Source organism: Somniosus microcephalus, chromosome 6, assembly GCF_052327205.1.
Source record: "Somniosus microcephalus isolate GS21.2 chromosome 6, FLI_Smic_1.0, whole genome shotgun sequence".
Classification (NCBI taxonomy): Eukaryota; Metazoa; Chordata; class Chondrichthyes; order Squaliformes; family Somniosidae; genus Somniosus; species Somniosus microcephalus.
Genome location: NC_140992.1, coordinates 22,217,848 through 22,230,435, shown reverse-complemented (window position 1 = coordinate 22,230,435; position 12,588 = coordinate 22,217,848). Strand labels below are relative to the sequence as shown.

The 12,588-nt window shown below is 53.8% G+C and overlaps 1 protein-coding gene across 1 annotated transcript in view; it reads left to right on the top strand.

Annotated features, from left to right (window-relative positions):
- Positions 1-567: 567 nt before the first annotated feature.
- The window catches only part of gyg1a (glycogenin 1a), a 95,301-nt gene continuing 83,280 nt past the window's right edge, over positions 568-12,588 (top strand). Inside the window, exon 1 of the mRNA XM_085989842.1 lies at positions 568-735. Coding sequence (XP_085845968.1) covers positions 729-735 — 7 coding nt within the window. The 5' untranslated portion in view covers positions 568-728. The remainder of the gene's footprint in view (positions 736-12,588) is intronic.

Sequence of the window (12,588 nt, the reverse complement as noted above, 5' to 3'; positions counted from 1 at the left end):
GGCGCGAATGTTACCTGCCACTTATCAGCCCAAGCCTGAACGTCGTCCAGGTCTTGTTGCATGCGGGCATGGACTGCTTCATTATCTGAGGAGTTGTGAATGGGGCTGAACATGTACAAACATATATAAAATGACAAACATACATGCATGTATAGAGACACACATGTACAAACACATACATAAAATGACACACACTTATATGCATGTATACAGACACGCATGTACAAACACATACATAAATTGACACACATGCATTTATAGTGAGACACATGTACAAACACAAAATGACACATACGCGCATGCATAGAGATACACGTACACACATAAAATGACACATGCATGCATGCATAAACACAAATACAAACATGCACACACACGGATATCCAACAGTAACACACACACAAACATCATACAGAAATGAACACTGGCACATCACACATGTACAACCCTCCACACACTCTAACACGACAGTTTACATTCCCCTAAACACACACGTCCACTGGCGGTGTGGAGGGCTGGCGCCTGCCGCTATCACGTGCCGCTTGCCGCCGTATATAGAAGTGACTGGGCGGCTCTGGCAAGGCAAGTGCGTGCCCGGTGCCAGCGGAGAGACGCAGCGCTTTGCTTTCCCCTGCGCCCGATGCAGACAGCCTGACAGCCCGAGCCCCCGCTAGCTTGCAGCACTCGCTCCTGGAGCCGAGCCCGGATTGTTACTGTATCGCGCCGACATGTCGGGTGAGTGCCGCTTTATTTCCGGGGCTCCTTGACACGGGCTTGGATTCTTGCTCGATTTTAATCTGCAGATAGTTTGGAGGGTGTGTTTTTTTTTTAACTGTGTGTGTATATAGGTGGAAGCGGCCGATGCCAATCAGCGGAGCGTGTCCCGGGACTACGTGCTGAGTCCGGCTCTGGTGCAAAAGGTCTCCCTGGGCTGGAAGGACACCAGTGCTGGGTTTTGCTCTCTGCACTGTCTGCGCTCTCTGTTGGTTGTTCTCTCTCTCTCGCTGGTGCTGGCCCCTTGGATCAAGCTGCAATTTATCCTTTGCTGTTGTCTTTTTATAAAAATATATATGTCATTTACACTCCTGCTTTTTTCCCCTTCCCTTTAAACCGAATTCTCTTTCCGCTTTCTCTTCTTCCGGTTGAAATTGACCTGGGTCAACCTGAAATGTACCAGTTCTGGCTCACAACTGACAGCAGGGACCGTGCCTGTCATTTAAAAATATATATATAATATAATGATTTTAAGACTGCACGATCTGCATCTGAGTGATTACTTTTTTTTTGCCCTTTTTGATCATTTTAAAATGATTTTTTAAGGACTGCAAGATCTTTTTTTTGCCCTAATCCGCCTCCCGTGCTGTGCAGGATCCCAAACTCAGCTTTAATTTCCGCTCGACTTTGCATTAAGGCCACAACACGTGTTACCCGTTTTATTTTAATGCCATTTGTCAAGTTACAAATATTAGTTGCAACTGATCATCAATCCAGGAGCAAAGCGGCGTTTACATAATTCAAAAATGTGTTGAGGTCATTTTTTAAAAAAAAACCTTGTAACAAAACTTTAGCTCACGTATGTTCTTGTTTTATTTCCCCTGACTTGCAATTTCGAAATTCTCTCTCTATTTCTAGAGGTAGCCAGTAGCTGGCGCTGTTCACCTTGAGCAGCGGGTTTGCTGCTTTCATTGATAACTTTTCATTGATAACTTTATCAGTCAAGCGTAGATAACTTTGGTAATGAGTCAAGTGGGTTGACCAGTGATGATAAGGTCGACGTCCTCTTCCTTGATAACAACAGAAAATGCTGGAAAAACTCAGCAAGTCAGGCAACATCCGTGGAGAGAAATTTGAGTTGACGTTTCGGGTTTGACCCTTTTCTGTTGTTATTTCGGATTTCCAACATCTGCAGTATTTTGCTATCCTCTTCCTTGATGTTGGCTTTTATGATCTATTTGTCTTATCAATGTTGCCCCTCTAGATTTAAAACACTGTATACTTCGACTGCTGTTGAAATCCTTGTCCATACATTTTGTTAAACATAGACTGGTTCATTCTCCTTGTCGGCCTCAAGTTCTGCACTTTAAAATGTGTCTTGTCCAAACCTGCATTCTATCTCGCTATATTTGTTCTGCTTCCCTATTATCCTCATCCTTGTTGGTCTCATTGTCTCCCCATGCCCCAATACATTGATTTCACAGTCCTTGTTTTCATTTGTAAGAAGTCACACAACACCAGGTTATAGTCCAACAGCTTTATTTGAAATCACAAGCTTTCGGAGCGCTGCTCCTTCGTCAGGTGAAGTGAAGAGCAGCGCTCCGAAAGCTTGTGATTTCAAATAAAGCTGTTGGACTATAACCTGGTGTTGTGTGACTTCTTACATTTGTCCACCCCAGTCCAACTCCGGCATCTCCACACCTTGTTTTCATTGACAAATCCCTCTGTGGACTTGGCTCTCTTTATCCCTGCGCTTACAGCCTTGTGTTTTAACACCTGCCCTTCTCACTTTGAGGCGGGCTTCTTCTGCATTCCTTGCCCCTTGGAGGCCGAGCCTTCAGCTGTCTCAAGCTCACACTCTATGAAACGCTCTTTAAACCTCACTGCCTCCCCCTTCCTTCAGCAGCCTCGTCAAAGTCTACTTCTTTGCTCTCCCTTTTGATCATCCTTAACCCTTTCCTTCCTTTGCTCAATGTCTGCGTGTTTTTTTTCTCCTAAGCGAAGCACTTTGATTTTTGTTATTTTGTTAAAGGTGCAAGTTGTTCGATCGCATGTGTCATTCCTCATAGATCAAAATGGGGGGGGGGTGGTGGTTAAAGGCAGCAGAATCCACACAGGATTACTGAAGAGGGGGGTTAGGTGAGGAATCCAGGAGCCTCACACTTGGCATGTGAAGGGCACAATTTGATTTCCTTTTCTCTGCTTGCTTTTCTAGCATCTTGCCCAAGTTTATTCTCCTCACTTTTTGTTCTTTCTCCTGATGCTGCCCATAGTTCAACCCCCCACCCCCCACCCCACACACACCACCCCTTTGAGATTTTTGTTAGGTAAGGGTTACGGAACCAAGGCGGGTAGATGGAGTTAAGGTACAGATCAGCCACAATCTAATTGATTGGTGGAACAGGCTCGAGGCTGAATGGCCTCCTCCTCCTCCTCCTCCTGTTCCTCGATGATTGCATGCAGAGGGGAAGCAGTGCAACACTGAAAGAGTCCAAGCAGTGGGCTCCAGGCTGCGGTGGGAAGCCTGCCAATCCTTGGCAGACAGTAGTGTTTGATTGCCCCCTGGACGGATAAGGTGGGCCCCCTGAAGGAGCATTTACCTTTTTGTGTGTTTTTTAAAAAGCAGACTTTGAGCTGAACTCTCCGCTCAGTTCAGCTGGGGGATGGAATCTGGGAGAGATTGGGTGATACAAACATAATGGCCCAGAAATTCGGGTCGGGGGCTTCCTGCGGGTGTAAGCCCCCGACCTGCACTTACCTAGCGCGCCGGCCGTTGAGCTGTGGGCCCGCGTGGAATTCCGATCCTGGGCCTGCTCCAACTGCCGGTGCACAGTGCTTGTGTATCCCAGGGGCGCAGTTAGTTCGATGCGTCTCCTGGGATCACATGGGCCATTGGGAGCCAATCGGAGCAGGGAATGCCCATCGGAGCAGGGAATGTCCATTCATAAGTTTGACAGGAAGAGCTGTCAAAACTTAGAAATACTACGGGCCCCAAAACATCACTAAATCTTCAAATAAATTTTTAAAAATCACATTTTTAAAATAAACTTTAAATAAACGATAAATTACATGAAATAACTATTTTAAACAATAATTTAAATTTTTGAAAAAAATAATTTTATTTTCTAACGGGGCTAAAAATAAACTTACCTTGCTTTAAAATATTTAAAAATAATAAACCTGTAAAAAGCAGGACTTACGCCCGCTTTTTAAATGTGTAAATTCTGGAGACTTGCCCTCCCGGGAAAACCTGTAAAAAAAAACGTAAGTTCAATGTGCACGCGCTGCCTCTCCTGCGCACGCGTTCGACTTCTGAACCCCTTTCAGGGGAACGGAAGTGCCGGTTTCCCGCGCGTGCGCAGTGCATGCAGGAAACCGACACTTCCATTGGGCTTACGGGTGAGTACCCAGTGCGTACTCACCCGTGGAGACCCGAATTTCTGGCCATCAATAGGAGTAGGCCATTCTACCCTTCGAGCCTGTTCCGCCATTCATTTAGATTGTGGCGGATCTATATTTTAACTCTATCTACCCGACTTGGTTCTGACACCCTTGATACACTTGCCTAACCAAAATCTATCAATCTCAGCTCTGAAATGTTTCAATTGACCCCTCCTCTCCTCCCCCCTCCCTCCTCACCTTCCTCCTCGCCCCCTCCTCACCTTCCTCCTCGCTCCCTCCCTCCCTCCTCGCCTCCTCCCCCTCCCTCCCTCCCTTCTCGCCCCCTCCCTCCCTCACTTCCTCCTCGCCCCCTCCCTCCTCGCCTCCTCCCCCTCCCTTCTCGCCCCCTCCCTCCCTCCTCGCCCCCTCACTCCCTCCCTCCCTCCTCGCCCCCTCCCTCCCTTCCTCCTCGCCCCCTCCCTCCTCGACCCTCCCTTCATCCTCGCTCCCTCCCTTCCTCCTCGCCCCCTCTCCCCCTCCCTTCCTCCTCGCCCCCTCCCTCCTCACCCCCTCCCTCCCTTCTTCCTCACCCCCTCTCTCCCTCCCTTCCTCCTCGCCCCCTCCCTTCCTTCCTCCTCGCCCCATCCCTCCCTCCCTTCCTCCTCGCCCCCTCCCTCCCTCCCTTCCTCCTCGCCCCCTCCCTCCCTCCCTCCTCACCCCCTCCCCCTCTCCTCGCCCCCTCCCTCCCTCCTCGCCCCCTCCCCTCTCCTCGCCCCCTCCCTTCCTCCTCGCTCGCTCCCTCCCTCCCTCCTCGCTCCCTCCCTTTCTCCTCGCCCCCTCCCTTCCTCCTCACCCCCTTCCTCACTTCCTCCTCACCACCTTCCTCCCTTTCTCCTCACCCCATTCCTCCCTTCCTCCTCACCCCCTTCCTCCCTTCCTCCTCACTCCCTTCCTCCTCACCCCCTTCCTCCCTTCCTCCTCACCCCCTTCCTCCCTTCCTCCTCACCCCCTCCCTCCCTCCTCGCCCCCTCCCTCCCTCCTCGCCCCCTCCTTTCCTCCTCGCCCCCTCCCTCCCTTCCTCCTCGCCCCCTCCCTTCCTCCTCGCCCCCTCCCTCCCTCCTCACCCCCTCCCTCCCTCACCCCCTCCCTCCCTCCCTCCTCGCCCCCTCCCTCCATCCTCGCCCCCTCCCTTCCTCCTCGCCCCCTCCCTCCCTTCCTCCTCGCCCCCTCCCTTCCTCCTCGCCCCCTCCCTCCCTCCTCGCCCCCCCTCCCTCCTCGCCCCCTCCCTCCCTCCCTTCCTCCTCACCCACACCCCCCCTCACCCCCTCCCTCCCTCCCTCCTCACCCCTCCCTCCCTCCCTCCTCACCCCCTCCCTCCCTCCCTCCTCACCCCCTCCCTCCCTCCCTCCTCACCCCCTCCCTCCCTCCCTCCTCACCCCCTCCCTCCCTCCTTCCTCACCCCCTCCCTCCCTCCTTCCTCACCCCCTCCCTCCCTCCTTCCTCACCCCCTCCCTCCCTCCTTCCTCACCCCCTCCCTCCCTCCTTCCTCACCCCCTCCCTCCCTCCTTCCTCACCCCCTCCCTCCCTCCTTCCTCACCCCCTCCCTCCCTCCTTCCTCACCCCCTCCCTCCCTCCCTCCCTCCTCACCCCCTCCCTCCCCTCCTCCTCACCCCCTCCCTCCCCTCCTCCTCACCCAACCCTCCCTCCCTCACTCCCTCCTCGCCCCCTCCCTCCTTCCTCCTCGCCCCCTCCCTCCTTCCTCTTCGCCCTCCTCCCTCCGCACCTCGCTCCTCACCCCCTCCCTCCCTTCCTCCTCACCCCCTCCCTCCCTTCCTCCTCACCCCCTCCCTCCCTTCCTCCTCACCCCCTCCCTCCCTCCCTTCCTCCTCACCCCCTCCCTCCCTCCCGTCCTCCTCACCCCCCTCCCTCAACATTAATCTCCACCCTGGCTACATCCACCCTCCCTCCTTCCTCCTCACCCCCCTCCCTCCTTCCTCCTCACCCCTCCCTCCCTCCTTCCTCCTCACCCCTCCCTCCCTCCTTCCTCCTCACCCCTCCCTCCCTCCTTCCTCCTCACCCCTCCCTCCCTCCCTCCTCCTCACCCCCCCTCCCTCCTTCCTCCTCACCCCCCCTCCCTCCTTCCTCCTCACCCCCCCTCCTTCCTCCTCACCCCCCTCCCTCCTTCCTCCTCACCCCCCTCCCTCCTTCCTCCTCCCCCCCTTCCTCCTTACCCCCTCCCTCCTTCCTCCTCACCCCCCCTCCATCCTCCTCACCCCCCCTCCTTTCTCCTCACCCCCCCTCCCTCCTCACCCACCCCTCCCTCCTTCCTCCTCACCCCCTCTCCCTCCTTTCTCCTCACCCCCCCTCCCTCCTCACCCCCTCTCCCTCCTTCCTCCTCACCCCCTCTCCCTCCTTCCTCCTCACCCCCCCTCTCTCTCAACATCAATCTCAACCCTGGCTCCATCCACCCTCCCTCCTTCCTCCTCCCTCCTTCATCCTCAACAGTTTTTTGGGAGAGACAGTTCCAGATTTCCACTACCCTTTGTATGAAGTGCCTTCTGACATCACCCCTGAATGGCTCTAATTTTAAAGTTATGCCCCTTGTTCTGGACACTCCCTCCCCCCTCTCTATCTACCCAATCAAATTCTTGGATCATCTTAAACACCTTAATTTGATCACCCCTTTAAACTTCCATGTTTGAGGGAGTACAAGCCTAGACTATGCAACCTGTCCTCATAAGTTAACCCTTTTAGCCCCCCTGGTATAATTCAGGTGAATCCAGGCTGCAACCCCCTCTCCAAGGCCAGTATATCCTTCCGCAGGTGCAGTGCCCAGAGCTGGCAGCGTGTTGAGAAAGGAGAATCCCTGGGGAGGTCCCTTTGGCCTGCTGTGCATATATCTTCATTACATTCGGTCTTCACTTGGTGGTGGGGCAGGGGGAACAGTGGGGGTCCGGGCTGTGCGTGGGCCTGCTGCTGTCTGATTGATTGTGGGGGTGGATGTAGCCAGGGTTGAGATTGATGTTGAGGCCTGGTGGGATATCAGGCAGTGGTTGATGTTGAGGCAGGAGTTGGGGAATTTGTTGGAGCAATTTGATGGGATGTCAATTTTATTATTCCTTTGACGTTTTTTTAGGGGTGTGCAGTGGGCTGGGTGAAGAACTATGTTGGCACAGATTTTTTCAGGGGTAGAATGTAATTGTTGTCACGAAAATAACATCAGAAGAACACTAAAGTGTTCTGGGGATCTGATTGGTCCCGAGTTGCGCACTTTTTTGGTTGGTTGAAGGGATGTTGTGTCAAATACATCAGATGGACATTCACAGATGCAAGTATTGTTTTAGAATAAGTTAGCTGGATAAAGACCTGCTGAACAATGTTGTGAGGGGGGAACATGAATGCTGAAAATTTTAAATATTACTGTAAATACACACCTGTCATCCGTTCAGATGTAAATGTTCAACAGAACCAGCAACCATTCATTCTCTCTCAGATTTAACTTCGTTCAGCATGTTGGCCTAGAAATTCGGGTCGGGGAATTCCCACAGGTGCAAGCCTCCGACCTGCACTTACCTTACGCGCCTGCCGTTGAGCTGTGGGCCCGCGTGGAATTCCGATCCTGGGCCTGCTCCAACTGCCGGCGCGCAGTCCTTACGTATCCCAGGGGTGCAGTTAGTTCGATGCGTCCCCTGGGATCACGTGGGCCATGGGGAGCCAATCGGAGCAGGGAATGCCCATTCATAAGTTTGACAGGAAAAACATATAAATACTATGGGCCCCAAAACATCACTAAATCTTCAAATAAATTTTTTTTAAATCACATTTTTTAAATAAACTATAAATTACATGAAATTGTGGCGGAGCCACCAAAGGACTCAGATCGTTTGTATATAATTCCTTTAACAACATGTTAGCTACAGCCTGAGTCTGTGGCCTAGAAATTCGGTATAGCCGCGTTTGGGGCGCTAGTCCTGGCGATGCGCAAAGTTTAGCACCAGGCACAATTTAGCGCCACCTAGCGCGATATTGGGTTGCAGCCCCCCTAAAGGTGATTGCAGCGCTAAATCAGGCGCTGCACGCTACTCTTAAGGCGCTAACCCGGCGGCGCAACCCAATTTCGCGGCGGCGGGGCGCAGCGAAGGTGCTGTCAATAATCACTTTCCCTGAGACACACTGGCGCCAGCCAGCTCTTAAAGGGGCAGGTCAATTGGCATCACCAGACACACTCACTGCCTTGTAGGCCTTCAAAGCGGTGGGAGCCTGTGGCGCACCAGCCTAGCAAGACATGGAAAGGGTGAGGCAGAGGGCGGAACGCCTCACTGATGGGGCATTGGATGCTTTGGCGCAGTGGAATCAAGACCAAGGAAGATGGTCAGAATGTGATTTATGTTTTGGACAGTCTCCCGGGTGTGAGAGGCAGTTATGTGTCAGTGTATTAGTTTTGCTTTCTGTTGCCATAGCTTTCTCCTGTTTGAAGGAACCACATTTTGTGTAATGAAACACTTTCTTCATTTACAATGGCCATGCCTGCTATTTACATGCATCTTGCCCTTCACAGGCTTGGGGGTATCAGACCGGTTCCATTCCTGTTCTTGGAATGGCAGCAAGCATTCCGTGAGAGGGGCCTAGAAGCTACTTCTGATCAGCCTCTGACGCGCAGCCTGAGAAGAGCCGCTCGTGTAGAAGTTCAGGCCAGCAGGCATCTTCTCAGCCACCGACAGAGATGTCCTGCACCTTATCTGAGGCTGCAGATCTGACTGAAGCAGCTGGCACAGCTCAGTCACCACCTCCTTTCTAAATCGCAGCCTTCTGACACAGTGCTCCTCCGGCATGTTCATGTAGGAAAACTGCTGTCGGAAAACCCTGCCAGCGTAAGATCTGCTGTGGCGACGTCTGTTGGCCCTCCTCCATCTGGCCATGCCCGCCCCCCCTCTCCCAGCGTCTCAGTGCCCTTTCCAGATGATTCAGCAGCAGGACGTTCCCCTCCAATGCAGCCCCCATAATAAGTGCCCACAGGAAGGTTCCCCGTTGTCAAGGCTCACCAACAGCAAGGTCATGGTCAGAAGGCTGAAGATCATCTGCCTGGCTGGCTCAGTGGTCAAATGGCTCTCAGTGTGCAGCTCAGCAACTCAAGGAAGTTGTGCTCCAAAAATGGCTGCCGCTTTTAAACCACACCAGTCCCCTTTAAATAACGCTCCTCCAGCCCGAGAGCGACTTGGTAAGGTCCAGGTAAGCTGTCACTATTAGCGCCAGGCGCTACAGAGGGGGGCGCCACCAAATTTCCGGTCCGGGGCGCCCAAAAGGCGTTGCACACTCAAATGACGTCATAATCAGCCTGCGCCCATGCGCGGGCGCTAAGATTTAGCGCCGGTGCTAAATGCATGCTCAATATGGGGCGAGGCGCTAGGCGCCTTGCGCCCGCCCGGAAATTGGCTAGCGCCCCACTTCTCGGCCTCTTTAGGCGTTAATCGGTGGCGCTAACAACCGAATTTCTGCCCCTGTATCTTTATTTATGCTGTTTAACTGTACAGAGCATGGTTACTTTAACAGCACGGCTAAAACGTGATGACGTCACGCCGTTCATCACGTGATTCCCCACTGGCGGGAAAACGTGATTGACGTCATGACGTCAGCCACGGGACTGCAGGGGCAGTCCTCATGGAGCCTCCAGAGAGAGCAGACCTACATTCGATGTTATCCTGCAGTTTCTTGTTAAAACCTCTTTGTTTCATTAAAGTTCGTTTTGTTTGATCGCCTGAGTAGAACTCAGTCTTTTAGTTAGGAACCCACGTTCCTACATTGGTGACCCCGACTTTCGCGAAAGGTTTTCGCGGAAGATCTTCAGCACGGAAACAAACGCCATGACTCTGAAACTGCCACAGTTCTGGGAGCAACAACCAGCCGTGTGGTTTATCCAGGCTGAAGCCCAGTTCGCCATCAGGAACATTGTCGCGGATCAGACCCGTTATTACTACGTGGTCTCCGCCCTCGATAGCGCCACTGCCTCGCGGATCGTCAGCCTCCTCGGTAGTCCTCCTACTGACCGCAAGTATGATACATTAAAGGCGCGGTTGCTACAAGTCTTCGGTCTCTCAAAGTCAGAACGCGCTCGCCGGCTCCTTGCTATGCCCGGCCTCGGGGACTCCAAACCGTCTGAGCTCATGAGCCAAATGCTCACGCTCTTAGGTGCTGAACCGGAATGCTTCCTCTTCCGGGAGCTATTCCTCTGCCAACTGCCGGAGCAGGTGCAGGCTGCCCCAGCCAGGTCCGAGGTCACGGACTGCGTAGAGCTTGCTGCCGAAGCAGATAAGATTTTCACAGTAACCCAGCAGTGCTGCGCTGCCACGAGACACCCATCCCCCACAGACGCGGCTCCAGCTCCTCTTGCAGCGGGCTGGTGCTCCTACCACGCCCGTTTTGGCGCGAAAGCACGACGCTGCCGCTCTCCCTGCAGCTTTTCTCCCCCCAAAAAAACAAAGCTCCTGCAGCGTTCCTGGCGAAGGTCTAACGGGCGCTCTGCGGCTGCGATGGCCATCGGATCTTCGGGGAAACTTCTTTACATCACCGACACCCTATCGGGTCGATGTTTCCTTTGCGACACCGGGGCGCAGTGTAGCATCCTACCTGCGTTGAATCTCGATATGCAAGCTGGGGACCACGGTTTTTCCCCCGTGGCGGCTAATGGCGCAGCCATTCGAACGTTCCGAAAGCGGCGGGTCCAAGTGTGTTTCGGCGGTCAGCACTTCCATTGGGAATTTGTCACAGCCACAGTCTCGCAGGCCATCCTAGGGGCGGATTTTCTGTGTGCCAATGGCCTCCTTGTCGATGTCCGGCACCACCGGTTGATCAACGCGGCCACCTTCCACTCGATTCCGTGCCACCACGGTACTGCTGTGTCGCGCTCTATCGCCTGCGCGTTCCCATCTCCGGATGACTTCACTCAGCTCCTCGGAGAGTTCCCGGAGCTGACCAGGCCCACTTTCTCCTCCTCGGCCACGAAGCATGGTGTTGAACATCATATCACCACGACTGGCTACCCGGTTTATGCACGGGCTAGACGGCTTGAACCCGGCAAGCTCGCGGCTGCGAAAGCGGAGTTCGACACGATGGAGCGGCTGGGGATTATTCGCCGGTCGAATAGTCCCTGGTCTTCGCCTCTCCACATTGTTCCGAAACTGGGCGGCGGCTGGCGGCCATGCGGTGACTACCAACGCCTGAACGACGCCACTACTCCTGATCGGTACCCGATCCCGCATATTCAGGATTTCTCGGCCCATTTGGCGAGAAATTCCATCTTTTCAAAAGTCGTCCTCGTCCGGGGGTATCACCAGGTTCCCGTGCACCCGCAAGACATCCCAAAAACCGCAGTCATCACCCCTTTCGGCCTTTTTGAGTTCCTGCGGATGCCGTTTGGCTTGAAGAACGCAGCACAGGCTTTCCAGCGCTTGATGGACTCCGTGCTCCGAGACCTAAACTTCATCTTCGTCTACCTCAATGACATTCTCATCGCCAGCGCTAGCAAGGAAGAGCACATCTGCCATTTGCGTACCCTCTTTACATGCCTCAGTCAGCACGGTTTGATCATCAACCCGGCAAAGTGCCAGTTCGGCCTGCAGCGGATCGATTTCTTGGGACACCGCATCACTTCAGATGGCGCCGTCCCCTTACTGACGAAAGTGGACGCTGTTACTTCTTTCCTGCACCCGCCAACCATCGAGGCCCTGCAAGAGTTCCTGGGGATGGTCAATTTCTATCACCGCTTCATCCCTAAGGCGGCTCTGCTTATGTAGCCTTTGTACGAGGCCCTCAAGGGCAAGTCCGGTAAGGATCCAATCAGCTGGACGACCGAGATGGACCAGGCGTTCGTCAACACCAAGAGCGCCTTGGCCAACGCAACCATGCTGGCGCACCCACTTCCAGGTGCCACCATCGCCCTTACAACCGACGCGTCAGACTATGCCATCGGCGCAGTGCAGGAGCAATGAACGGCACGTGGCAACCGCTGGCGTTTTTCAGCCGTCAACTACGGAGAAATGAAAGAAAATACAGCACCTTCGATCGGGAGATGCTGGCCCTTTTTCTAGCCATCCGCCATTTCCGGTTCTCATTAGAAGGACATCCCTTCACGGCTTTTGTCGACCATAAGCCTCTAACGTTTGCCATGGCCAAGACCGCCGAACCGTGGTCAGCTCGTCAACAACGTCACCTGACGTTTATTTCTGAATTTACCACGGACATTCAACATGTGTCTGGTAAAGACAACCTGGTAGCGGATTGCCTCTCCCGCGCGATAGTCCATGCAGTTCACCTTGGGATTGACTACGCCCTCATGGCTGCGGATCAGGCCTCGGACCCAGAGGTCCAATCATACAGAACCGTCCTCTCTAGTTTCCAAGCAACCGAAATCAGTTTCCAGGCCACAGGCACCACGCTCCTTTGCGACATCTCCATGGGCGTTCCCCGACCTATCATGCCAGTCACATGGCGCCGGAA